This window comes from Setaria italica, chromosome IX, assembly GCF_000263155.2.
Source record: "Setaria italica strain Yugu1 chromosome IX, Setaria_italica_v2.0, whole genome shotgun sequence".
NCBI lineage: Eukaryota > Viridiplantae > Streptophyta > Magnoliopsida > Poales > Poaceae > Setaria > Setaria italica.
The window spans coordinates 58,300,983-58,328,524 of NC_028458.1; the positions used below are offsets into that span (position 1 = coordinate 58,300,983).

At 44.9% G+C, this 27,542-nt stretch overlaps 3 protein-coding genes and 1 non-coding gene across 6 annotated transcripts; 2 read left to right on the forward strand and 2 right to left on the reverse strand.

The window, feature by feature from the left end:
• Nucleotides 1-4,308: 4,308 nt before the first annotated feature.
• On the forward strand, nt 4,309-4,380 carry TRNAT-UGU. The gene has a single exon. It is a non-coding gene; the product is annotated as a tRNA-Thr (tRNA).
• A 488-nt stretch (nt 4,381-4,868) lies between these two features.
• On the forward strand, nt 4,869-12,264 carry LOC101785384 (actin-related protein 4). The gene is made up of 20 exons (XM_004985972.3): nt 4,869-5,032; nt 5,124-5,215; nt 6,058-6,231; nt 6,316-6,389; nt 6,708-6,788; nt 7,362-7,422; nt 7,495-7,544; nt 7,972-8,026; nt 8,288-8,365; nt 8,484-8,537; nt 9,459-9,512; nt 9,596-9,656; nt 9,857-9,908; nt 10,441-10,507; nt 10,764-10,823; nt 10,914-10,976; nt 11,102-11,164; nt 11,544-11,608; nt 11,742-11,810; nt 11,894-12,264. The coding sequence occupies exons 1-20, from the start codon at nt 5,020-5,022 to the stop codon at nt 11,937-11,939; spliced, it is 1,332 nt and encodes a 443-aa protein (XP_004986029.1). The 5' UTR covers nt 4,869-5,019; the 3' UTR covers nt 11,940-12,264.
• A 343-nt stretch (nt 12,265-12,607) lies between these two features.
• On the reverse strand, nt 12,608-15,610 carry LOC101785793. Its single transcript, XM_004985973.3, has 4 exons — nt 15,199-15,610; nt 14,927-15,078; nt 13,629-13,804; nt 12,608-13,538 (listed from the first exon to the last, which is right to left on the reverse strand). Exons 1-4 carry the CDS (start codon nt 15,412-15,414, stop codon nt 13,033-13,035), a joined length of 1,050 nt encoding a protein of 349 aa, XP_004986030.1. The 5' UTR covers nt 15,415-15,610; the 3' UTR covers nt 12,608-13,032.
• Nucleotides 15,611-20,677: 5,067 nt separating this feature from the next.
• On the reverse strand, nt 20,678-27,339 carry LOC101786200 (kinase-interacting family protein). Of its 3 annotated transcripts, XM_022823522.1 has the most exons (4): nt 24,619-27,339; nt 23,429-23,626; nt 22,953-23,195; nt 20,678-21,890 (listed from the first exon to the last, which is right to left on the reverse strand). In XM_022823522.1, the coding sequence occupies exons 2-4, from the start codon at nt 23,478-23,480 to the stop codon at nt 20,932-20,934; spliced, it is 1,254 nt and encodes a 417-aa protein (XP_022679257.1). In that variant the 5' UTR covers nt 23,481-23,626; nt 24,619-27,339; the 3' UTR covers nt 20,678-20,931. The 3 variants fall into 3 exon arrangements, with proteins under 3 accessions (XP_022679257.1, XP_004986032.1, XP_004986031.1); XM_004985975.4 differs by lacking the exon at nt 23,429-23,626 and having other exon boundaries at nt 22,953-23,178; XM_004985974.4 differs by lacking the exon at nt 23,429-23,626.
• Nucleotides 27,340-27,542: the final 203 nt, after the last annotated feature.

The following is a 27,542-nucleotide window of genomic DNA, read 5'->3' on the forward strand; positions in this document are numbered from 1 at the left end:
TTCTTGTTGGAGGAGGAGGAAGAGGACGATGAACTGTTCTTTGTAATTGTTCCTACCATAATTCCGTACCTACAAGAAGAGAAAATTCCTGTACACACATCTTCTCTTTCTGAGTTCCTGGTGCCAAAAAGTTAAGGAAATCCTTGGAGGACACAACTGGTGTAAAGTTAAGTTCCGAATGGAACCTGAAATAGTTAAAGCCACAGTGGACTTTCTTAAAAGAGAGAATTTGCTCCGTGACACACGAGGTGTTGCTGTTGAGGAGCAAATTGGGATGTTCATGTTTATGCTCTAACACAATGCTAGCAATCAAAGGCTACAGAAAGCTTTTCAACACAACAACGAGATAATCCATCGGAAAATAATAGAAGTTTTCAAAACAATTCTTGTCTTGACTCATCAATTTGTAAGACTTCCAAGTTTATTCCAAACTCATATTAGAATCGTAACAGATCCTCATTTTATGCCCTTCTTTTAGGTGGGCATCCTTTCCCCATCTTTTCTTTCCTTACGTGCCAAGTCCTTAATTTCTTTCCTTCTGTGCAGAATTTGCATTGGTGAAATCGATGGCACTCATAAACCAATCACCATCGTAGAAGACAAAGTCCCTCCCTACAGAAATAGGAAAGGAACTCTATCACAGAATATTATGTTAGCGTGCAATTTTGATCTTAACTTCACATTCATTTCATGTGGATGGGAAGGGTCAGCATCAAATGCAGGAGTCCTTAGATCTGCTGTTAGCAAAGGATTTATTGTGCCAGAGGGGAAGTTCTACCTTGTAGATGGTGGGTACGCAAATACATCATCCTTTATTTCCCCATATCAAGGAGTTCGGTACCATCTCAGTGAGTTTAGAAGGCGTCGTTCATCTCAAAGTGGTTATGCAAAATATAAAGAGCTGTTCAACCATCGCCATGCATTGCTTCACAACCATATAGAGAGGGGCATTGGTGTTCTAAAGAAGAGGTTCCCGATTCTGAAAGTAGGCACTTTCCATCCCATAGAAAATTAAATCAAGATTGCAGCTGCAGCAGTTGCATTTCACAATATAATTAGAGGGCAAAATGGTCAAGAGGGGTGGCTGGATGACCAACCAGAGTATATCCCAACAGATTAATATGTTGACGTGCCGGAGGGGGGACAACAACTATCCAAGTGAGGCGGAGTCAAACGATGGCAGTACTCTAAGAGATTAGATCGCACACCAAATGTGGGCTGCTTATAATAATAATAATAATAATTAGTTTAAAATAATATCTTTTATAGGGGTATGGTTCCTCTAGTTTGTGTATGATTTGCTTATGTAATTTTTGGAACTTTCTACTACAAACATTATTGTAATCAATACTTTTTTTAATGCAATTGTAAAGCCATTTCCCTTCTTTTACCAATTGGAATCACTATATGAAGGTGAAGTTCCCTCACTTGCATATCTTAATTTGTTACTTTGAGCATCAAACAATTTATTGGTTCTTTGAAACTCATCTAATCCGAGTTCCAATTGTATCTGTGAACAGGAAGTGTTGCTACAGGAAACCTAAACTTTACATCATCTGCACCTGCACCTGCACCTTCTGCTCCTACTCCTGCACCTATCCTGATCTTCCTCCTCCAGCTCCTGCTCTCCCTCCTCTAGCTCCTGTTGAAAGAATTAATTCTAAGCAAAGCCTTCATTGTAAAGCCATTTCCCTTCTTTTACCAATTGGAATCACTATATGAAGGTTCCCTCACTTGCATATCTTAATTTGTTACTTTGAGCATCAAACAATTTATTGGTTCTTTGAAACTCATCTAATCTGAGTTCCAATTGTATCTGTGAACAGGAAGTGTTGCTACAGGAAACCTAAACTTTACATCATCTGCACCTGCACTTGCACCTTCTGCTCCTACTCCTACACCTATCCTGATCTTCCTCCTCCGGCTCTTGCTCTCCCTCCTCTAGCTCCTGTTGAAAGAAGTAATTCTGAGCAAAGCCTTCATGATGATCTCAGTCTCTATGGTACAAATCTCTTTGCCTCTAGTTTTGATGTCTAAGAGACCTCGAGTGCACGTAATGAAAACAATGAAGCTCAATCTGCCTCATCAAATTAAGATTCAAGGCAGGGAGAAGGTGGAAAAAAGTATAAGCAAAGTCACATTGGATCTGCTCTTGAGGGATATGTGGAGTACAAAAAGAGCCAAATCAACAAAACTTTGGAAGCTCTTGAAGAAAAGAAAAAGCGTGAGGAAGAATTTTCAGTTGAGAAGTGTGTTGATCAAGTGGATGCTATGGTTGAATTAACCGATGAGGAGAAATCATATGCTTTGGATCTTTTTGAATCTGAGACACTGAGGAAGACATTCATTACAATCAAGAATCCTAATGTTCGATTACTGTGGCTAAAGCAAAAAATCAGGTATGTCTCTTTGAATATGCTTAGTGTATGGTTCATGAAAAACTTACTTGTCTGATCATGTCTGACTTGAAATGCAAGTAGGGTTGGTATAAATATGATTGATCATGTCAGTTCAATTATTTCACTTTTTTTTTAATTATAGAGCTCTTATGGGAAGCACTACATGATCGGAGAGTCAGTCGCCAAGATCCCCAAGGTAGCTGTGTTTTTTGTTGTTTACACCAAGAAATTTTTGTGAACTACAATGCACAGTTTAATTTTTTATTGTTTGAATTTCTTACCTGTTTCATGCTAGTAGCTTCAAACTTACCTGTCAAGGCGACAGGTTTTGAATTGTATAGCTTCATCTGGTCAGTTTATTGTGGAGTATTGAATAGTGCTTATGATTCATCATTTAATGAGGCCCTGATTATTGAGAACCAAGTTCAGACTAGAGAGGTAGCATAAATATGGACTAATCAGTTTATTATGGAGTATTGAATAGTGCTTATGATTCATCATTTAATGAGGCTCTGATTATTGAGAACCAATTTCAGTCTAGAGAGATAGCATAAATATGGACTGTGTTGGGTTTTCCTGCTTTGCTACTTCATGTTTACTGAAATGCTTTGTTGTTGTAGTAGTAGCATCTAGTCATCTGGTAACTTGATGCCGACCTATGTCATCGTTCACACTTTTATGTGTTACTTGCAGAGTGCTTGGTGGAAGCAATGCATAGAAGTTGGACCATCTTTTTTGACAGGAGTTGGTGGTGCAGAATGCTTGACAGGAGTTGTGCATGATTCTACTTTTGTTAGTTCTCTCTGGCTTTCAGATAGGAGGATAGCACAGTTGGCTTAGAGAGTAAGTCTAGGCTGAGAGCTCTTTTAGTCGTTTTTTCATTATAGGCATTGTGACAGTTTTAATCAAGCGGTATCACTAGTATTGTCTGAATTTTGTCAGAGGATGGTAAGTGAGATCAATGTGAATTTAAATTATGTGGACGTAATGGAATTAATTACTTTTATTGTTAAATTTTATGAATGGATGGATCAAAGTATTGTTTGAATTTATGTTCCTATGCTCTATTGGCTATGCCTTGCTTGTTATTGGATTTTTTTCTGAATATTTTGAGTCCTTTTCTGGACTCTGGTTGTCCAAAACAGCAGAAATTGAAAAAAAAATGGCGTGATTCTCTCCCTGGAAAATCGTTCCAAACAGCACTAGGGAGATTCTCCGGTGCGGGGATATCTTCCGTGCGAGGATGGATTCCACGGTTCCATCATTTCCCCATAAGGGGCTTTCTTATCGTTGATAATAAGCCACCTGCTGCCAAATTAAGTCTAAATGTTGGAGTGGAATACATATATCCCTCTTGTAACTTTTTTGAAGTTAGGATGCTTCTTCTTGGTAGAAACATTTTTGCTGCTATTGATTCCTTGCCTTAATACCTCCTATGATCTGCAGATGACTGTTTTTGCCGGACTTGTGGCTGTCGCAATCCTGCCCCACGTGCGTATTGTGAAGATAAAACAGCATTGGCATGTGGGCATAATAAAAGGGGTACACTAGCTCGATCGATTCCAGTATGCGCTGAACCTGCGTACAAAAATGTAGTGCTGTTGGTATCGTTTCTTTTTCTTTGTAATGCATGCCATGAATCGTCGTCTTACGTATTCATGAATGTGATGGGTTCATGGATTTGACGTGAGATGAGTACGATATATACTTGGTACATGTAACTCTTGTTGACTACTAGAATTGCACACCAGTTCTCAATTAGTCAAGTTCATCGATAGCCCGGAATGCGGCATCTGCCAGTCACCTCGGAGGAATATCGGCACGTCAGTCCGTGCACGTTTTGGATCAAAATGAGTCCCAGGTCCTACAGAATTGGTATAATTTACAAAGATTAATGTCGAAAGCAAAAGCCCCTATAGCTCAGTGGTAGAGCGTCAGTCTTGTAAACTGAAGGTCCGTAGTTCGATCCTGCGTGGGGGCAGTTTTTGGCCACTTTTTATTTTTGTATTTCACTACATAAGATTCTTTTTTGTGCATATAGTTTGTCCTGTTGGCCACAACTTTTTATTCTGAAGCTTGGCTCTTCTCCCATTTACGTGAAAAAGTTACCATTTGCTCAGATGTGTTGACACTTTTTGGTGCAATAATTCTACACTGGTGATGCTTTCGCATAATCAATAACCCTTTAGCTATTCGGGCAAGCAAGTTTTCTGTTTCAGCTAAGGCTCGGTTACAAGGCAAGGTTTTCTTTAGATTAAAGGTACGTACATCAGTATCAAATCACACCGATCTATGGAGGGGAGTGGAGTTGATGTTCCTCAATGCTCACGCATGCTTGGCAGACCCCAACTGGTCACAAATCGAAGGTTAGATTCCAAGCCGAGGAAGGGGGCAAAGAGCTCCTGCTCAATTTGCGAATCTGCCATTGACAAGCGGGCCCCACACCATAGAGGGTAAGCCAATTCGCACAGGTCCAGCCCAAACACGCGAAGCGGAACCCCTCTCGCTTCCCTCGCTCTCCAGTCTCCCCCCGAGCCCGTCTCCGGCGAGCTAGGGTTTCCGCCTCCGCCCCGCCGCTCCACTCCCGCTCGTCAACCCCGCCCTCCCTGGATCTCCAGCCATGTACGGCGGAGGTAAGCTCCCTCGCCCTCCCCTCTGCTCCCCCCGCTAAGCCCTAAACCCCTGGAGATCTCACGCGCCCACCGCTCCGTTTTGCCTTGGCAGACGAGGTCTCGGCAATCGTCATAGACGTAGGCTCCTACAGCTGCAAGGCGGGCTACGCCGGCGACGACACCCCCAAGGCCGTCTTCCCGTCGGTGAGAGAAATGCCCCTCTGCTGCTTCCAAACTCCTCACGTTCCGCTGTCGTTTCCGAATTTCGCTTTGGGGTCACAGTACGGCCACCTCTGCCGTGTCTGTAAGCTGTTAGCTGCGAAATGCAGTTCTTGGAAATTTCTTTTGGACTGGCGAATTATATAGCACTCTAGTTTGAAAGTTCGTGAGGTATTTTAGGCTGTTGACTTCAAATGCTGGGTTCAAACATGACACACGGCTGCTTCACTTCGTTCAATACAGATGCATGCTGTGTTTTCTTACAATTTTGCAACAGATATTGACCTGCACGTAGATTCTGACATAGTATATGGATACGTAGTTGATTGCAAGGTTAATTAGTGCTCTCTGTTGGGCACAGTGCAGGTAGTTTTAGCTGAGTCGGGGTTCTAGAGGCTAACTTCGGATCGCACGGAAGTGACTGATAATCTAAAGCACATCTTATGTATCAGTCCTTAAATAGAAAATTATTTTCCTCTTATCTTAGTTTTTGACCATGCCCACTTTGGGAGGCCATCTCTTTTGGCTAATGCACCTAATTAGTTAGTTTTGCGTTCTGTGAGTATAGGTTGTTAGTTTTACTATTTTGTTGACAGACAAACTAAGATATCATATATGACAAGCTCACAAACGTTAAGGATTTACTATGCTGTACAAGAAATTATGTCTGTAATGACTAATGCAACTGCTAAGTGTTTAGCAACTTCTTGTCATCTTTGCTAGCACAATTACTGCAGTTTAGGAATGCTATTTTGTCGTTGCTCCATGGACTCATGCTTGGAAAGCTACCTATAGCAAATTCTTACCGTGCCTTTTGACATGTTAAGGTTGTTGGTTCAATTGAACAAACGGGAGACACCGATGACTCCAAGCCAGAGAAAGAAGCTGACTCTGCATCAGATTCTAAGAATGGAGCTAAGCCTATGGATGTGGACAAAGCCAAGACAAAACGCAAACTTTATGTTGGTCAAGAGTTGGAGTTTAGGAGGGATCATATGGAGGTTAGTATCTGTAATGAGGATTAAGTTTGATTATTATAATTTTGTTAATTATCATTTATTGATGGTCTTTTCCTCCCCATACAGGTGATTTCACCTATGAAAGATGGAACAGTAACTGATTGGGATATTGTTGATAATATATGGAATCATGCTTTCAGGTGAATTCTGTTATCTAATGTCATGTTTCCAAGAAATTTCTGCTTGTTAAAATTGACAATCAGATATTGAGGTCATTTTCTAGAGTATTATTTGAATATGAACATTGTTACTGCTTTGCCCTTACAATTTTCTGTTAACCTGGTGCGGTGTGTCGATTGTGATACAAATTGTTGTTTTCTGGCTTGATTTAATTGATGGAGATGGTATTATTTCCGTGCAAGCCAATGTTATTGAAATTAGGATTTTCTATTTCTGATGTGGCTCTGTACTTCCCCTTGTCCCTTTTAATTGTCACCCTGACTTATTCCACATTTCAGGCGGAGGTTGTTGATTAATCCTGAGGAGCATCCCATGCTCATAGCCGAACCATCTACAAACAATGCACAGCAAAGAGAGAAGTATGTGCATGCTTTCTATTTACATTGTTTGTGTTACCAATACTTATGAATCATAGAACAACACTGCTGGTTTCGTAGCTACTTTGTTAACAGTCATGATAGATTGTTTCATACATAACAGTTCTATAGCAACAGCATGAAACTCCTTTTCTCAATTGCTTGGGATTTGTTTGCAAACATGCTATCGTTATACCTTCTTTATATGTTGTATTTACCTTGGGTTGTTTCTTTCTGGTATTGACTCATGTTTGGGTTTCATCTCTTGTCTATCCCAACTTGTTTGGGACTCAAAAGGCTTTGTTGTTACCATTGTTGTTCTTTCTTTGGTATAGACCTATTGGTATCTCTGTCTTTGCTTACTCTACAAGTTGTAATGTCAAGTTAAATCAAGGTAGACGGATTTTTCTAGCCTAGCTGTCTTCTGAATTATGGTTTGCATATGAATTCTCAGGATGTGGATTTATACTAGTAGTACAAACTTATTTTTTAAATAATTACATACTCCTTTTTCCTTATGACTCTAGAAAGATTTAATACCTTCACGGCTGACTCTTGTTTTGCATGTTTTCATAGAGCGGCAGAACTTATGTTTGAGAACTACAAAGTGCCAGCACTGTTCCTAGCGAAAAATGCTGTATGTCTCTGTCACAATCAAGTCCTGTTGCTATTAATTTGTTAGTTTTTATATTGTTGATTGTGCTATCAGGTGCTCACATCTTTTGCCTCTGGGCGAGCTACATCTTTGGTGGTTGACAGGTGAGCATTTTAATTAGTCCAGTTCACTCAGCCGAAGCAGAGCCCCCTTTCCTCATGTTAAACTGGCCAATTCATGAATGAATACATCTCCATTTGCTATCTGCTTTGATTAGTTCTTCTTTATCCTCTTTATTCAATACAACATACGAACTATATTTTTGCATTATTAAGTTGGGCACAATTGCACAGGTATGAGTAGTCCATCCATCCATCCATGGAAATAAAATAGAATCGAGAAACTCAAAGTTGATGCTTTGTTTTGCAAAATTGCAATGACAGATTCAACAGCATTCTGACTATTAACACATCCACTATGATAATACCCTTATATCACCATTGATTCAGTTCGTCTTAATTTCCATTGTTTTTGAGGCTTCCTCATGGTAAACATGGCTGGAATATGACAATGTGGCCATTTTTGGTGCAGTGGTGGTGGGTCTACTGTGGTTTCAGCTGTGCACGACGGTTTTGTTTTGCAAAAGGTATATGTTTTCGTATATGACAAGCTCGCAGGTTATAGCTATCTGTAAGGGGAAAGTGTAGAATGCCATATATCTAATTAGTGTTTTTTTTTTCTTTTTGTTCAGTATTAAATTTTGAAAATATGATCAACCAATACTTGTTTAATATTTAATGAATTAGTCAGTTAAGCTGTATTACATTCCCAGATGTCACACGACATCCCTCCAATCCTATCTGATAGCTATATTTTATTTATTTGATAATATGTTTTATGATTGCAGTCGGTGTCGACTTCTCCAGTTGGCGGTGAATTTTTAACTGACTGTATGATGAAAGCCTTGGAGAGCAAGGGTGTCGTTGTAAGCTTCTCTATGGCTTCACATAGCATACTAATTTGCGCTGCCTGTTCACTCTTCTCTGGCTTCACATAGCATACTAATTTGTGCTGCCTGTTCACTCTTGTTTTTCCTTTTCCAGATTAGGCCCAGGTATTCATTTAAGAAGAAGGAAGTCGGTCCTGGAGAATATAAGGTGCTGTTTCTTTTTAAATTGTGTTGATATTTAAACTGTTTCTGTCTGCTTATGATTCTTTCGAGCCAAGGGAAAACTCGCTATGCCATTGAAATAATAACACTACGCAACATGTAAGCTGATCTGCTAATATGCTTGAAATACTTTAGAAAGAATTTATGGGCTTGTTTTGATGTTAGAGATGCAACCGGCGCAAAAAAATAAGATAGCTAAAAACAAACCCAGGCTATTTAAATGACTGACTTCATTAGCAGCTCAGATTAAGTGTTATTCCAGCTATATGGTTCAGAAATAGTAACCTTGCATTCATTCATATGATGGACTTGTTTTATACCTGGTAATCAATAGTGTCAGCATATTGTAAGTGAAAAATGCAATATCAATATATTTTTCAAAACCCTTTTCTTCTCTACAGTGTATTGCTCAAGTTGCATTGTGTATGTTTGTTAATAGTCAGATACAGGAATCCTAGGAGATTTGAGTGATTATTTTAGTTCCTGTTCTGGACTACAGTATCCTTATGCGGTTTTCTTACAACTTACGTAGCTCGCTCTAAGGGTCTTATTCTCTTAATCATGATTCTGTTGTAATTTCTCATTCATTTGAATGCGGCATTAGCTTACTACTCCCTCTGTTCCAGAATTTAAGACATTTTAGTTTTGTCCCAAGTCAATTCCAGCATGTTAGTGCATTTTTCTGTAAACTTAGTCTAAATTAGAGAAAGTTTGACTTAGGAGAAACTAAAGCGTCTTACATTTCTGAACAGAGGGAGTACTACTCTTTGCTACTGTACTACAAAATAGTTAGCACTATGCAATACCAAGCTCTGACATGCTTTTGCAGCTAAAACTACACACTAGATTAATGAAAGGGCAAACTTTCTATACTCTGTGACTTTATTGTTTGTCCTTATCATTTCAGATTGTAGATCTTGATCTTCCAAACACAACAGAGAGTTACAGGTTGTACTGCATGGTATGTTCACTTATAAACTTTTAGTTTTTTGTTTTGTATTTTTTTTCTCTTTATGGTTTTAATGATGACGCGTTGGATTACAGAGGGCTATTGCTAGTGACATCAAGGAGTCTGTTTGCAGAGTTCCAGATACTGCTTTTGATGGTATATCATTGTTTTATTTATGTGGCAGCTGTTATATTTAGTGCTGTTTCTATTGTGAATTCAATATTCCTTTGGCTTTTATGCATGCCTTGAGTGCCATAACATAAATTATGTTTATTTCGTTGATTATGTCAAAACATTTTTCTTATATTTCCTGTTATGTTCAAGTACTTACTTTCCCAGCTTTATTTTTCTTGCAGAAGTGGCGTATGCAAATGTTCCTACTACTTCATATGAGCTTCCTGATGGACAGTAAGTTATATTTTAGCCAAATTTATTTCCAGTTATATGAGTACTTCTATTTTCTCGTTACCCAAGTCCATCCCTGTCAATAATGTGTCTTTACCTTGGGGGCTTATTTGGCGCGCCTCAACTCTTGGTGCATCTGTGCGTCCCATCTTTGAACAGCATAACAATGGATGATGAAGGACTGACTTAATAAATTTTTATAAAACCAATTTTACCATGCCACAAAATGGATCATGTGGGACTCTGATAATTAGGGTTCAAGAATGAAGGGGATAAGGACAAGCTATTGTTTAGATTTTTTGCCTGTATTTCACATAATGTTAATGGAACATTTGCAACTTCGTTGGCTAGCCATCCAAATCATTCGGAATTTTATGACCATTTTCATGGTCTGTGAGGTGGGATTTACAGATGCATCGAGAGGGTGGATGCAGTGTATATCCCATCTTTTCCACTACTCCTGTCTTTAGTATTTTTTTTCTTTGGCTTATTCTGTTTATGAGTTTTTAAACTTATTTATCTGATATTTGAGCAGAACTATTGAAGTTGGTGCTGATAGATTCAAGGTTCCTGATATTCTATTTAATCCATCTCTATCCCAGGTGAGTAGTGTGGAAAGCGGTAGTACTTGCTGGTTGGAATAGTTTGTAGGTTGTAACTGCCTAACTTTTTTTTGGTACTATTTATTGTCTTGCTGGTTTTGGTACTAGATTGTCTTTTTGCACGGAAGAAAACTAGTACATTGCTTTATTGTTTAGTAGATATTAGAGTGGTCTAGAAAATTAGTTTGAAGTCAGTGGACTTGCTTTCTCTCTCCTTACATCTCACTCTCATGCACACAAATTTTATGATGGGCAGACTATTCCTGGGGTTGATGGATTTGCAGATTTAATGTCAGTCCGTGGCCTTCCACGAATGGTGAGTTTTCAGAGTTTCCTACTGTTGAGTGTCTGACAGCATGGTGGTTCTTTGTATAGCTAAAATTGCTGATACTTCGTTTCTACCCAGGTCATTGATAGCGTAAATAGGTGTGACGTCGATATACGCAAGGAGTTATTTAGCAACATCTTGGTAAAAACATGAATTCCAGAGCTGCATTTCGCTACTTTATATGTATCATGCAGGATGGCATGTGTTCCTTCAGCATAATTTTTTCGCAAAATATTCTGACACCTGCAAACTTGTTTCCTGGATAGCTTTCTGGTGGCTCATCATCAATTCTGCAGTTAAAGGAGCGCCTAGAGAAAGAAGTACTAGAGGTACAACTTCTTTTTAGATCTTTAACCACTCATATATACAATAGTATTTTGGTTTGTAATATGGACACTAATATTAGCAGATTTGCCATACAATAGTTTTCATAGCACTGTAGTATTTTAATAATGTCCTACATGACTATGAAAGTATTGATGCCTACAAAATGTATCTGGATATGCTGAGTGCACTGTATTAGTTTGACACGCATTGCCCCTTTATTTTGTGACCTTACTAGAAAAATGTGGAAAAAGATGGTTCTCTCTGTTCTTGTTCATAGAATCTAAGTTTCTGTGGTTAATACTTGATACTATCGAAATGCTTGCTTACTCCCTGACTCATTTTGTATGGCTGGTTCTTATTTTGACATTGAATTTATTGCAGGAGTCTCCTCAAGCTGCTCGTGTTAAGGTTATGGCAAGTGGAAATTCAGTGGAGAGGCGATTCAGGTTAGATGACTATACTTGCTTGTCTTTGTAGTATTTACCCTCCCTAGGTGATTGGTAGATAAGACTTAACTATTGCTTCTTTTGCAACTGATATGTGCAATGGCATGGCTGATTTGTTGGACCTCAAATGCAGTGTTTGGATTGGAGGGAGCATTCTTGCATCTCTTGGGTCGTTCCAGCAAATGTGGTTCTCCAAAGCAGAGTAAGCTTGGTCGTTTAGGCCCTCTTCAGTTTTTCATACTTACCTTGGACACCTGATAATATGTGCAATATATCTCTCATCAGGTATGAAGAGCATGGAGTTTCCTACATTCAAAGGAAGTGCCCGTGAAGCAGTGGAACATGTACGCCAATAATATGCTTCACAAGGGTTGTATGTCCAAAGGGTGCGTGTGTACAACAATTAGATGCCTTGCCATGTTGGCTTATGAAGACTCTGGTCGAGCTATATTTATCTTAGTCACGGCAAGTTAGTTTAGGTTATGTAAGGGTGTAAGAGCAGGGTCAGCTAATACTTGCCATTGATGTTAGATACTAGTTCATGTGCTGAATCTTTTTGTCCCATCTGTACAATGGGACGGGATAATACTCTTATTTTGTACCGGAGCTAACTTTTCGCCGGCGGATTAAAGTCTAAGATGATGTGTTTTAACCAGGGTCGGCTGTCCCCGTCTCAATTCAACTGGTATCTCTTCCAACATGTCTGCAATTCTCAACTTCAAACAACGTATTTTAAGCAAGCAGATCTAGCATGGCAAAATTATAGTGCTTCTGGTTTTGCCGGTTACTGCTCGGATTAAGTTAGAGTCTCGTGATTGCTGCAGCTGAGATAGCTATGCTCACCCCAGGTTTCGTAGATCTGGTGCTGGTGTTGAAACCTGGATGGCACAATCCCTATGGTGCTATCGTTTAGCTTCGGGGGTGTATTTCATCAAGACTAAAAATATTTATCTATCATGGCAACCTATACATATGAATAATAAGGTGGACCCACTACAGTGGAATGAACAAAGCCATTTCTTTATTAGTGCATTGAGCCAACACACATGCTGCTTGGCGTTTGCCTTCTTTCCTATATGTGTGCAAAAGAATACCCCACAAAGGCTCAAATAAGCCCCAGGGCTCTCGTGTCTCAACTCTCAACTTCAATTCATAACGAGGATAATCTGTTGCTGTTGCCCTCTTGGCACAGCACTTTCAGTACAGTATGTATGTGGAAGCTATGTATCATGTATCAGTATCACTATCCATCACGCCATTGCAGCACCATCTCTGCGTTAGCTGTGTCCATCTTCCTTTGTGTGGACGGGGACCGAGGACGTACAGTACAAACCAACTCCTCCAGGCCCTTCCTGCACCTCCACTAAGATACCAAAAAAACAACCAATAAGTATAAGGCAGTAGTAACCAAGCTATGGACCTCACTAATCTTTGGCCGCCTTGTTTCTCCAAGCAGCGATCGAATTCGGAATGTTGTCGAGGAGGGGCTTCGGGATGCTGTCGAAGAGAGGCTTCGGTATGCCGTCGAAAAGCGGGAGAGGAAGTGTGAGGGTGAAAGCGTCTGGTTTCAAGTTCCACTTGCTCTTCAACCACACCGATGCAATGCTGATGCTGTCTGAATCTTGGAACTCCGGAGTGCTCGAAGATTTCTTCACAGCTTGCAATCCATCGCCGTACGAAGGCATCCACGTCGCCAAAAGATCTTGCTGGCTACTGTTCATATCTGCTCGACTGCCAGGCTTCGGCCTCATGGCCAAGCCCTGCCCGGCCCTCGCCAACAGGCTACCGCCATTGTCCTCCCTTGTTGTCAACTCAACATCGGCTTTCTGGCGCCGCCTTATGGGCTTCTCAGCATCATCGGTCTCCCTATTTGCATCTCCATTTTCAATAGAGAAGCTGCTAGACAAGCTTCTAGCTTTCCTATGGTGACCTGGAGCCAGGTGGTTCAGAGTGCAGGTTCAGAAATTCAGTGGATCACCGGATCAGGAATCATAACCCAAGCAAATGGTAACGGGTTTACCTTTAGCGTACGTCGCCATTTCAGTGCCTGCATTAGTCAGGTTCTCCTGTGGGGTAGGTGTAAGGCCATAGTATCCCTGCAAGAGGCTCATGGATGGTGAAACTGTGCTCCGTGGCGGTTTAAGAAATGGATCCCAAGAAGCACCATTTTTGGGAGGGCGACGCGTAGTCCATTCTCTGAAACAAATAATAATGTTACATCAGAAAAAGCATGAAGTATACCTAGACAAAGGAAAAGGTCCACCGAAATGAAGACTAATGGTCAGCATTGTGAAAAGGCGTCACATGGTAGCATCATTATATACTAGAAAAGGCAGCAGCATATGCAATCACAACTAGGGGAAAGTACTAAGAATCTATATAATGGAGCATCCATTAAATATGCTGTCCTTTTACATCGAAATCCATCGAGCATAAAACAAAAAAAACTTGTGTATTTTGTCAATGGATTGTTCTCTAACGATTTTGTAACTATCAAGGTTATACAGATGTATCTGTCAAGAATAAAGTGTGTGCACTGTGCCACTGTGCAGTGATGTAGAGAGTGCAAGCATGTGGAGGCTGGCTGCACATCTGTTGCCAGGCAGGAATGCATCATCTTTCCTCCTCACATTTTCTCTTTGGGTGTCTGTATCACTAGCTAACAGGTGGCAGATCGCTTTGGAAGTTGAGAAAAGAAACACACAGCCAAGTTGGCACTAGGTGCCAGGTTAGTGTTCAGCACACTCAACAGTGTGCCTGCTAGTGTGAATGGTGGAAGGGGCAGTCGGTTTGTTTTTTTTTTTTTGAAAAAGAGGAAGGGGCAGTCGGTTTCTCACCGGTGGAACACTGCCTACCACACCGGTTAGTTATCAAGGCCAAACCTGCCAACCTCACCGGCCTTTGACTTGTATACCTATACCTTGTGGACCACTGCCAAATCAAATAATGTACTAGTGTACGCATCCAGGAGCAAGAACGGGTGATCACAAAGTCAAAATCAAGCCCGAATTTGTCCAGAATAGTTGACGACTGATATGCACAACCGGAAAGCAGAGGTGCACGATGGGAACTAGAGAACGACTCACGTTTCCATACCCTCACAAGTGACACTAGCGATTGCCGTTCGTTTCAATGCGATCACATTTTATTAAAAAAATTCAATGCAATCACATTATCAGAGAAGAAAGAAACGATCTTGATTTTGTGGCAAAAATGGTGTGGGGTTCTACTGCAGAGGACAAGTCAGGACGGCGATGAAAGGCGTAATAAGGCTGAAATCAAGCAAAGTTGGAGTATCTGCGCGCGAGAATGGGGCACCTGCTGCGATCGGCGTGGCTTGGAGAAGAGGACGGAGGAGAAGTGGTGGCGGCGGCCGGCGGGTGGCGGCCGTGGAGCGGGACCCGGAGCGTCTTGTGCGCGAACATCTGCAGGTCGGTGGTGAGGCCGTTGGCGCGCTTGACGTCCGCCACCTGAACCAACGAACCAAATCAAATCAAATCAAATCGAATCAAAACGGAATCGCAAGCAGATCAGTGTTGGGCTGTTAGCCATCCAATCCAATAGCCGGCCAGAGCAAGAACGGGACAGACCTCGACGCCGTACTTGATGGCGACTCCGGCGAGGGTGTCGAACCTGCAGACTCGGTGCAGGACGTAGCGGCCGCAGGAGGACATGGGCGGCGGCGACGGCGACTGGTCCAGCACGACCTCCTCGCGAGCGCCGCTGCCGGTGCTGCTGCCGCGGTCGTCGTCGTCGTAGCGACGGCGGTAGCCGCAGGGGCGGACGAGGACCTGCTTGACGCCCATGGGTCGCGGCGCCTGCTATTTTTGGCGGGGCGCAGGGCTCCCCTTCCTCCCCTCCCTTTGGCTTCTCGCCTTCTCCTCTCCTCCCACAGGGCACAGGCAGAGGCAGCGCGCGTCGGTGGCGCCCGCGCCCGGCCAAAAAGGAAGAAGAGGAGCGGTGCGGGGGCGAGCGAGCGATCTGACCCGGGGGGGCAAAGGCCAAGTGCCAGGCCGCCCGAGCTGGGTGTTTTGTCTTGTCTCCGTGCACGCGGCGTGGTCCGCTGCGCGTTTGGCTTCACGCACGCACGCACGCGTCCTGGTTGCCGGGTCAGCCTGCTGCCTAGTCGCTCGCGTCCTTAGGGGGCGTTTTCTTCCCGTGTCTTATTTTTAGCACGTGTCACATCGAATGTTTAGATACTAATTAGGAGTAGTAAACGTAGACTATGTACAAAACCAATTACATAGGTGGAATCTAAACAGCGAGACGAATCTATTAAGCCTAATTAATCTATCATTAGCAAATATTTACTGTAGCAACACATTGTCAAATCATGGACTAATTAGGCTTAATAGATTCGTCTCGCCGTTTAGATTCGTCTTATGTAATGGGTTTTGTAAATAGTCTACGTTTAATACTTCTAATTAGTATCTAAACATTTGATGTGACGGGTGCTAAAGTTTAGCAAGTGGAAGAAAACAGGCCCTTAGCTTGCTCGCGTCGCGTCACGCTATGGAAGAAGGCACGCGACGCGACTGGAATGGAAGCACCCAAGCCACTTCTCTTCTTTGCAATCTGCAGCAGATCGCCTCTTGTCCAGGCTTCCTGCCCCATTTCTAATCGCTTAACTGTTTACCGTGGATAGAGATGGATGTAGTGCTTGCTACTCGGGGCATAACACAATCGTAGCACTACTGTACTGTTGCTTCTGCAGATGTACATTGCATCGTCACTGTATGGTCGTGTCATTATCAATTTTTTCCCCATAAAAACAAATGATGCATTGACGTATTGGAATGGGAAACAGGGAACATGCATGGGTTGGGTTCCTTCCGTTGAGTCGCTGCTTCGTGCTGGCAGCATCTCCATGTGTCAAGATGGGCAACCCTTAACGAACGGGTGAGGGTCCACGCACCGCCTATTCCTTCCCTTTGCTAGTTTGGTCATTCGGGGGTATTTGGCAACACTCCATTTAAAAAAATACAGCTCCACTCCATCAACGTGAAGTTGTTATACGTGTTTGGTTGGTTGCAGTGTTTTAGCTCCAGAAACTTGAGGATTTATTATGAATAGTTTATTTTATCCTTTTGATGATCCCACGTGTCAGTCTCTCCTCTTTTCCCCCTTCCCTTCCTCTGCTCGCATCGGTGCGGCATGGGCTAGAGGGTCTCGACGATAAGGTCTCGCAGCGCGCGCCTCGACGCCTCGACGTCGCGGCTAGTGAGGAACCGGTGCCTGAGCAGCTGCGGCACCATGACTCCGCCAATGCCTCTGCTTCTTCCGGCACCCGCAGAGGCTCCCCGTGGCAGATGGCCAGCTCTAGCTCCACCGCAGACGCCTTCTCCACATTCGGCACGACGGCGAACTGGTCCAGGACGGGCACGGCGCCCCCGCAACCTCGGCAGGCAAGCGGCGGCAGTGTGGCCCGGCGGTCAGCAACACGTGGCGTGCGGCGGTTGCAGCGCGGCCCAGCCTCGACGAGCGGCAGTGGAGGGGGCGACGGGAGGGAGCGACTGGAGAAGAGGGCGGCGCGGTGGGCAGGGGTGGCAGGGCCCCCGCGGGTGGGCAGGGACGGCGTGTCCCATCTGTTGACGACGACCGACTGTGGAGGGCAGGGGCGGTGCGGCCACGGTGGGAGGGGCGACGGGAGCGATTCTTTTGTTTCGCGAACCGGTAAGTTGTGTAATAAGCGGCAATGGTGGGTAAATAACCCACAACTCCACGAGGAGGTCTAAAACGAGTGTTTTGAAGCATCCCTTGATGTACTCCACAAAATACGTGGATCTAGCCCCTAACTCCATATTTTTTCTGAAGCTGGAGTTGGTGGAGCTGGACATATTTGGCTACGAGTTTTTTGGAGTTGGTGGAGTGGAGCTGTGTTTTTTAGAGTGGAGTGCTGCCAAACATCCCCTTAGTGTACATAGAGTAGCGTGACCATAATTTGTTTCCTTCAAATTCTGCTTCAGATAGCTGATACTCTTTTTTTAGAGATTATCCATAGTATACAGGTAAACTTTTGTACCCAAGATTCCACGATCATCATGTGCCAGTTTTGTTCTACATTTACACACCGTACCATTATGCCTACACGTTGCCAATCTATAATCTACAAGCGGCTTCTTAATAAAACCCCTAATTTAACTAAAACAAACATGGTCTGAGAAGCTTGTCTGATTCCGAGGCATTTTCCACATGAGTACATACATGACATCCAACACAAGGCAACCAACTTATACTAAGTCGTAGGTATGAAGCATAATTTCATTAGTGATTCACGAGAACGAGAAGCAACACACGACTTAGCTCGGAGGCCGCCCATCTATGTCAACTCTAGGCAAGTTTTTTGCTTCATTTTTTTTATATACTAATTTTGCTTGGCATGCATGCAGAAGAATCGGCTGACTTCAACCCATCAGCAGTAATGGCGTGTTAGTACAATTAGGGCATGTTTGGGCTCCCACCTCCTAAAGTTTAGCACCTATCACATCGAATGTTTGGATACTAATTAGAAGTATTAAATATAAGCTAATTATAAAACTAATTGCACATATGGAGTTTAATTCGCGAGACGAATCTATTAAGCCTAATTAGTCCATGATTTGACAATGTGGTGCTACGATAACCATTTGCTAATGATGGATTAATTAGCTTTAATATATTCGTCTCACGAATTAACCCAGGGGTTCTGCAATTAGTTTTATAATTAGATGATGTTTAGTCCTCCTAATTAGCATCCAAACATCCGATGTGACATTGCTAAACTTTAGCACCTGGTATCCAAACACTCCTTCATCGCGAGCTGCATAAACCGATTTTTTTCAGATCGAGTAGCCATATTGCGGACCCAGCACACCGGCAGTCAGAAAGCTTTCTAATGTTCGGCATGTCTTTTTCTTCTAGAATACGCAAGAGAACTGCGTATCATTCAATTAAGAGGAAGGTAAACTGATGTTTGTACCACGCAGGCCATTAATCAGGCTCTCGCACACGGTAGGGGAATTAGACAGTAAGATTACATTTGTTAATAGGGAACGCCTACTACCAGAAGTTAAGACCTAGAGTTTGCAACGCACACGGTTGATGAAGACGATGGCTGCTGCTGCTGGTTCATGAGGACATGCCGATTTCGTCAACCACGGGTGGGCGGCTCTGGGCTGTAGCCCGCCGCGCCGGTTTCGTGGAAGCACACAACACAAGGCCTGGGCTGGAAAGTGTCGGCGCGCCCATCACATCTTCCCTTCCTCCTCCCGGGTGGGGGTTGGCCGGGACCCAGCACATTCACCGCTCTACCTCTATCTCATCTGAATGAATAAATGCGAATGATGCAAACTGATGAATCGTGTCATCCACACAGGATATGTGCTTCTGCATGGCCGCATATCCGTGGTTGGCCGGTGGCCCTCTATTTGGCGTGGATTTGACGAAAGCTTGCGCGGGAGGTACGGCGATGGAGCTAAGGGAGTTCGCCGGCGGCCATGGCGCCCGCCCTTCGATCTAGAAATCTTGCAAATAACCTCCTGATTTGGATCGCGATTAATAGTCATATTTTCCATAAAGCACCTTATTTTGGATTATACATTTACACAAAACTCGATCGTGACCGATCCAATATTTTACGCAAACACCCCTGGTTTGCGCCGCCGGCTCGTTTGTGCGTCTCTTCCTCTCTCTCTCTCGTCGGTTCTACCGCCCGCGCGCCATCGCCGTCCTCCACTCCTCGCCCTCGGTCCCTGCTAACTCCTGGATGGAAGCGCCGTTCATCTAAAACCAGCTCTGCAGCAGCAACGATCGTAAGCGATCGATTCGCCGTCGCTACCGCATCCGAGCGGATATGCAGCCGCGCAGTTGAGGTCGCGCCGGCAGCAATGGCGGCTTGATCCGCAACTCAGCCTCCCTCTCCTTGGCGTCCTCCGGAAACAGTGGCGGCCGCTGCGCCTGCACTCTGGGCTGTGGACCTGCGGACCAGCCAGGCAGCAACTTCTCCAAATTCGGCCCAGGGTCAAGCCTCAAGCCCACTGCGGCGATCATAAATCATCTGCCTGCAGCTGCCTTCTACTGCTCCGGAGTCCAGACACACCGCCTGCAGCCGGCGGCGGTGCAGGTCCAGTCCCGTCGCCGCCTCCTCCCAATCGGATCGGATCGGGTCGTCATCGAAGAAGATGAGCAATTGGCGGCGGTACGTGTACCTGGTGATGGACAATTTCGAGCCGCAAACATACCCGCTGCGCCGCATCCAAGCCTCCACCCTCTTTTGAGTTGTTGATGCGCTGCAGCTGACGGTGCAATGCAACCAGATCGAGATCACAGTGGCAGCTCAATTTGGCTTTGACCCAAAGGTGCGCCAGGCCAGTACGTAAGCCTATAGCATTCGGTGTCCAACTCCAACTAAACGTAATTGTGTACAACAATCATATTGATTTATGTGTGGGTGGGAGAACATTTGGTTATATGGGTTGTTAAGAATTTGTAAGGAACGATTAATGTGTTTAAATGCTGCGGTGAAGATTAATTAGACGGTACTGCTAGCGTCCAGATGTCCGCGTTCCTTTGCAACATCAAAATAAAACAACATCGAAAATTTATAGTTACAATATTGAAAATATGTCAGTTTCTTATTTGATTGCAGCAGTTTCTGTCATTCAAATGGGCAGTTTCTACTGTTTGATGAGGAGAATTTGATGTGCTATGAGGCCTACAACATAACGAGACGTCCTGGTTGTAAGACACGCTATCACACGCGCGCCTCCCCACTTATTGTGCTAAACCTCTTGCTGCTGCACCTCGTCGACCTTTGAATTCGGTGTGCACCGTATTTGAAGGAAAGCGGGATCTTCGAAACCATTGCCAGCGTCTACACGCGACCGTTTGGTGATCCTGCAACAACTACTTCAACACGTTTGACTTCGTTCTGCCCGGGAATCATTGAGTAATTTCCTTGCGCAATCTTGTTCTAGTCAGTATGTTGCGTGTTTACATGTGTTATATGCTTGCATCATTTTTTATCCATATGTTTTTTCGGACGTTTGTATGCGATGCGAACCACGTCCCAGCATACACTTGATACGTTTGTCTGCTACATGTGTATTGTACTAGACACGTACTAAGCATCATGTCATACAACAACGTAGTACGATGGAATACGGTACACCAGTTACTACACGTCATTATATATACTTGCCCGCTTCACAAACCACTACCATCACTGTTAGGTCCTCCAATCTCCCCGGACTGGATATTATGATGATATCACTAGAACCCAAGGGGTAAATGAACATCCCAAAAAACCCAAGGCCTCGCCGAGAACGACGGAGGGCGCCGACGGCTTAGATGCACAAGCATCCGCCGCCGTAGTACTTGCCGTCCTTCCCTTTGATCTGCTGGCCGACCTTCCTCACGGTGGCCGCCGTCGCCGGAGCGCAGGGCGTCCACTCCGCCGCCATCCGCACCCTCGACCACCACCACCACCCGCCGCCACTACCTTTCCCCTTGCGCCGCGCCGTCGCCGCCGCCGCGACCGCGGCCTCCTCTGCCAAGCGCCTGTTCTCGGCGCGCAGCCTCTGGATCTCTGCGGCGCCGGCCTTGCGGTCGGCCTCCCACTTGGCCATGGCCTCGTGGCACTCGCGGTTGCGGAGCTCCAGCCCGTACACCTGCGCCTGCAGCGCCTCGATTTTGCGGCCCAGCATGCAGACGCGGTGGTCCTCGCGCAGCTTCACCACCAGCCGCGCCATCTCCGCCGCCCGGCGGCGCGTGTAGCCCAGCTCGGCAGCGGCCGCAGCGGCCTCCTCCTCGGCCGCCGACGCGCGGAACGCCAGGCGCGCGTTCTCGCCCAGCAGCACGAGGCGCTCCGACTCGAGCACCTCCACCAGGCTCCCCTGCAGCTCGATCTTCCGCGCCGCCTCCGCGCGTCGGCGCTCGGCCTCGTCCGCCAGGACCTCGCGGTCCACCCACGCCAGCACCAGCTCCGCCACGATCAGCTCGGGGTCCCCGCCGGCGGTGATGGTTCCCTCAGGCGGCAGCGGCTGGAAGGAGAGGGAGCTGTCGGCGTCGGAGCAGCGGTCGTCGACGTCGGAGGAGCAGTCGGAGACGGCGGCGGCGTGGTGCTTGGCGTGGAGGGTCTGGGCGTAGCGGTCGGCGAGGCAGAGGTAGCGGTGGTGGAGGTCAGTGAGGAGCGCCAGCAGCTGCGGCCGCTTCTGGTAGTAGTTCTCGGCGCGCTCCGCGAATGAGTGCTCCGCCGTGGCGGCCTCGGCGTCCACGCCCAGCGCGCGCACCCGCTGCTCGATGTCTGCATCCAAACCTTACCATCGTCAGTTTGAGACCAAAGGCATGGTCTGTCACCACACAGCAGACAGCAGTAGCAGCAGATCAGTAAAATGGGCAGAATAAACTGTTACAGATAGATTAAACCAATGATCTCAATGTTAACAAAACTACTCCTTGAGCTACAAAAAGGAGTTTTGGAAGAATGTGGAGACTAGAGCCATGGGGTTGTTCAAATTTCGAATTTGGAAGCGCTGCACGGAATGGAGGGAAGGAGATTCCAAGAGGACGCTAGGGAACAAAGGCAAGGCTACGAGCGCACGTCATGGGTCATGGCGTTTCTCCCCTTTTCCTCCTCTCCTCCTCTCCCGTGTACCGTCACGTCACAGTCTTGAGTAGTGGCCTAGTGGGCACTGCTCAAGACCTGGTAGTAGTAGTGGTATGGGGGTCCATGGCCAGGATGAGGCGAGCCGGGACATAGGCCATGGAATGGATCAAGGAATACACGATACATTGCTAGAAGAAGTAGAATGAGGAACCGAGAATCCTGTGCGTCATCAATGCGTACCAAAGGACGCCCGTGACCTCTAGTTGATGCATGCATGATCCAGTGAGACAGATAGAGCTTGGCATGAAGCATGGTAGATGATGCCAGCAGTTGCAGCAAGCAGTAGAGATTAACGAGCAAATCTACTACTCGAGCAATTGCAATGCATGCATTCCGTGTTATTGCAGACAGCACTGGCAGTAGGAGTACGAACATTCAGTAGCACCAGGATGGGGAATGGGGTCCGGTCCATTTATAATCCAGGCTCGGATCTAGTATCAATGGCTGCGCCCCACCCCTTGATCCGAAGCAGAGCATCACAGCTAGATCACTGGGGCAGTGACACTTTGATTCCAATGTTACTATAGTACATACAGTATTGGTTAGCAACGTTCCTCCGAATCTGATGGTGATCAAGTACAGAACAAGTACACAGGTAGCAACCAAAATAGTGGATTTAAACTAGGCACGCAAGAGAACAAAGCAAGCGATGGTGCAGGATAGAGGAGGGAGCAACGGTAGGGGAGGAGGGAGACGGACCTGCGATAGCCGCTTGCAGCCAGGGCGGGCGGCAGCTCATCACCGCAGGCGCCGCTGCCGTTGCCGATGCAGCAGCAGCATGCTCCGCCGAGTCCACCTCCACCACCACCATACTACTCCCCCTGCGCTGCGCTCGCAGCCTGTGACGCTGCCCTTTCTCGTGCTCTGCCCCGATTGCAGCAGCGTCGCTTTGCCCTGCTGCTTCCAGCCGATGCCGCCGGAGTGCCTGACACAAGCCACACCCTAGGATAGGTATTAGGTAAGCTCAGAGTATGACGCCAAGGCATTATGCAAGCTGTAAAATACTGTACCAGCACAAGATACTTATAAAGTAAAAAAAAAAGAGAGAAAATATAGCGAACAACTGTAGCACTATGTATTCCATTTGTAAATTGCAGGGAATGCAAAAAAAAATGAACCGAGTGATAAATGAAACGGAACTATGGGCGTGCTGTGCAGGAGAAACAGTAGGCTACTTGCAGGACGCGACCGGACGTCACGGCAGGCGAGGCGTTGTCGCTGTAACATGGGATGGCTGCAGTCCACGAGGCCGGACCGATGAGACGCCCGTGGCCGTGCCGGTGCCCGGTCCCGGCATGTTGTAGGGGAGCAGTAGTAGTAGGGTTAACTTTACACAGACCGAGGGCGTCGTGTTGGAGTCAGTGTGTTTTCGACTGGTATAAAATAAAATAAAATAATTATACGCGACCGGACCTCGGCGGGGAGCAGTTCAAATGGTTAACCCGCTGACACCACAGTGTTGCAAACAAAAAGAAAACGAAAGTTACTTTTTTACTACTGCATTGCAGTTGAGTTGAGGTGGGTAATTTTTTGTGGGTGGCGATAAGATGAAAAATAAATAAACAAAAACACAGGTGATCGGGATGTAACGGCTGGCTGTGCAAAACAAGATAAATGCCATGTCCTCCCCCTTGCACGCATAAAGGGGTCAGCAACAGCATGCACAAGTACTAGCAGTGGAATTATTTATGGTCGTCTAGTCTATTCCCAGGAGTTTTACTGCACTGCACACTAGCGCTGCTAGTTTCTTTGCTCCATTTCCTTCCCACCAAAAAAAAAATTAACTAACAGTGCTCCTCCCGTCCTAAATTACTATTCGATTTAGTTTCTCTATTTTAGCTTTTCTAAATACAATATTTTTCTATATATATCTGGACATAATTATATATCTAGGTGCAATATCAAAAGGTAGGGTGTGGGTAGAAAATCACTAAGTGAATAGTAATTTTGGACTGAGTATATCTAAGTGAATAGTGTACGTAGAAAATCACTAATAGTAATTTGGGACGGAGGGAGTAAAATGTGCTGCTACCAACATCTTGTAGCATATTACTAGAGATGGCTTGCGAGGCAATTGGGAGGTCTATAATCTGCTACTGCTATCTAAGTAACCCAACAAGAGGGAAGAGTGACCCCCGGTATTAGAAGAACCAGCATATGCTTGACAAATACCAGCCAAAAAACACCTCAAAATCCGCAGCAGATTGGAGGATTGAAGCACATCAAGAACAAAGGAGCGGCCAGCCAGAGAGAAGGACGAAGGGAGGGAGAGATCATGAATCTGCAGGAGTGGACTGCAGAGTAGAGAGAGGAGGTATATTTTTTTTCGAAAAGTAGAGAGGAGGTATATGAAGGTGGGACTTACCGCAGCCGCGCAGCGGATTGGAGGAGGCAGGGGCAGCTACGGAGAGACCGCCATTCTTCCTCCCTCCTTGCAGGGCAGGAAGCTGGGAAGCGCCCCCTGGTGAAGCTCTCCTCTCCTTATGTTCTGCGTGGCCTGTGGAGTGTGAACAAGCTGACAAGTGACAAGGCTTCTCCCTCCTCTGCTTGTGTGTCCTGCAAGACGAGTGAAAAGGGGCAGCAGCTAGCTATATACAAGAACCAGGCACAGCAGCTGTGCTACCCACACCACTGCTGCGCTCGTGACCTGTGTCATCCAAGCCGAGCGACATCCCCTACAGCGCCCCACCGTTCATCCGAGCCGTCCAGAGGAATGGACGGTCTCGAGGAGGCAACGCGGTTGATATTGATAGGATAGGAGAGCCCAACCAACCAACCAGAATTACTGAGAGCCGTTTTTCGAATTTTTTATTACTGCAAGGAGACAAATTCAAACGAGCTGTACCGATGAATTTGAAAACAGCTGCCGGGATCTGAAATTGTGGAAGTAGTTGAGGTTTCGACTTTCGAGTTTCAAAACTGAAATTCCAGGTGTCTGATCTGATCAGACGAGCGGGACGAGCATTCCAAGCAAATGGAAAATACGGTTAGATTACGCTTACACTGAGTGGTTGGTTGCACACAACACAACAGGCGCTTATACGAAACATGCTTTCTATACACGTGTACCTGTTAGCACCATGTCATAAAGAGAAGAATAAAATGCATCATGGATCCTTTAACCGGTAACGGATTGTCATTTAGGTCCACAAACTTAAAAAGTGCATTTTTAGGTTCATAAACTATTTAAGTTATGCTAATAGGATCCATACCCCTCTACGTGGGCACTCAGCGATGACATGGCACGCTGACCGGACATCTCCTCACCCTCTGACATTTCGTTGAGCACCTTGTGAGCACCATGCGCCATGGCTGCCCTGCGCTCGTACATGCGCCATGGCTGCTACCACCGCCACGCTCCTCGTCATACCAATCGTAGCTACCACACCTTGCCCAAATCTGACAGCGGTGCTATGGTGGTCATTGACGAGACAGCAACAACGACGATCGGGTAGAAGACCGTGCCTCGTGACACTCCATGCGGAGCCGCGACGTCGGCGGCGTGGCACAGGTGCTCGCGCTCCACAAAGAGGGCCGCCTCATCTACTTGTTGCCGCCGTTAGTGAGCAGCGGCGACAAGAAGCAGCAGCAGGTCCCCGCGTTCGAAGGCAAGAAGGGCAAGTGAGGGGCGCGGTTATACGTTGCTAGAGGTGACAAATCTGCATTTGTCACCTTATAATTAGCGCGTCCTCTTGAGTTAATGGGCCGCATTTTTAGCCCAATAATTAGTTGGACGGGAGGATGTTATTGGCTGGACTGTTTTCGCGTATCGGTTCATGCATGCAAGAAAGACAGAATTGATGACATCATCCCATGAGCATCCAAATCTGGAATTTAAAAAGCTATAACTCTGCGGTCAAAATATAATTATTTTCTGCAGTCAAAGAATTAAACAAGATGAACAAAAAATGATATAATGCGAACAAAAAGATTGAGCATCACGAACATTTGATTAAAAAGGTGTTATACACATGCAACAGTGTCAACTCAGGGAGAGAGAATTGCTTGCATCTGATTGATGATGTCATCCCACATGCAAAGGAAGGTTTCACACTTAAAAAACTATAAATCTCAAATGAAACATCCAAATTAAATTTCGATTGCACCATTGGATTTTTAAAAATAAAACCTTCAAAACATGATCCCACTTAACTATATTTGAAAGAATTTTATTTATCACTACTTTTTAATCATTTTCAAAAAAATCTTAGATATGTACATCTGAACAAATTATACGAATTTAAGGAACAAAACATATCTATGCATTGAAAAAATTGTATGTAGTCATAGAAAAAAAGTTCAACACCTGGAACAAACTATATGAACTCACGGAACAAAATAGTTGTACACATTGAACATATTATATGTACTCACAGAACAAAAGATCTATATACCTTGAACAAATTGCAGAACCCACAGAACAAGTGTTTATAAACCTAGAACAAATTATATGAACTCACTGAATAGAAAATTATACACTTGGAACAAATAATACTGGCATATAATATTATTTTCATCCGTTAAAATAGAAAAATAATGGAAAACAAAGGAGAAGAAAAGAAAATGAAATTATAGTTTAACATTGAATTTCTCTTCTAAATAATTTCATCATGGAAAAGTCGGTTATGTGTTTATTAATATAAATACAAAGATTGATGATATGAATTATGAAATAAACCAAGAATATATACATAAGAATTAGAATAATCAAAAAGAAAGGGAAAACGAAAATATTATATATCTAGAAAAATAATTAAAAGGGAAAACATTAAACGGAAAGAAAAGGCCAACTCAGCCTTAGCAAGGAAATAAAATAAGCCAACTTAGCCTTAGTTAAGGAAATAAAGATATGCAAGCGAGGAGATGCATGCTGCGGTCAATCTGCACCATGCACATGTACCGGTCCCGTGCTAATTAGTAGTATATAGGGCAACCAAATTTTTATGCGACTGACCTCTTGATGGCCCGTATAAATGATTCAGGTGACAAGATATTTTTATCACATATTCAATATATAGTCTCCATCGAAGCGAGGGGGGTGCGAGCGTCTATGGTTCGTGGTGTGCAGCAAGTGCGGGTGGCATATGCAAAGGGGCGTTTGGCAGCCTGCTCCGGCTTAGCCAGGCCCATGAGCTAGGTTCTGGCCAGCCCAGCCAGGTCCACGAGATGCAGTGCGTCTAGCTTATTTGAGACTTTGTTTGTTAACCTGAGTAAATTGGTGGACTTACCTTTGCATCCCAGCTGTGGTAGACTTACCACGCTCGCCCACGCCGCATCTCGCGCCGTAGC

Bases quoted from the DNA above. Each gene is read 5' to 3' on its own strand.
- LOC101785384 (XM_004985972.3), top strand. The intron at 6,390-6,707 runs GTGAATTCTGTT...TCCACATTTCAG, and splicing joins ATATGGAATCATGCTTTCAG to GCGGAGGTTGTTGATTAATC. The intron at 9,657-9,856 runs GTATATCATTGT...TTTTTCTTGCAG, and splicing joins TCCAGATACTGCTTTTGATG to AAGTGGCGTATGCAAATGTT.
- LOC101785793 (XM_004985973.3), bottom strand. From the start codon at position 15,414: ATGGGCGTCAAGCAGGTCCTCGTCCGCCCCTGCGGCTACCGCCGTCGC. The intron at 15,079-15,198 runs GTCTGTCCCGTT...TCGTTGGTTCAG, and splicing joins CCATCAAGTACGGCGTCGAG to GTGGCGGACGTCAAGCGCGC. The intron at 13,539-13,628 runs GTAAACCCGTTA...ACCTGGCTCCAG, and splicing joins AATGGCGACGTACGCTAAAG to GTCACCATAGGAAAGCTAGA.
- LOC101786200 (XM_022823522.1), bottom strand. From the start codon at position 23,480: ATGTTACAGCGACAACGCCTCGCCTGCCGTGACGTCCGGTCGCGTCCT. The intron at 23,196-23,428 runs GTAGCCTACTGT...TACCTATCCTAG, and splicing joins CGTCCGGTCGCGTCCTGCAA to GGTGTGGCTTGTGTCAGGCA. The intron at 21,891-22,952 runs GTCCGTCTCCCT...GTTTGGATGCAG, and splicing joins GCTGCAAGCGGCTATCGCAG to ACATCGAGCAGCGGGTGCGC.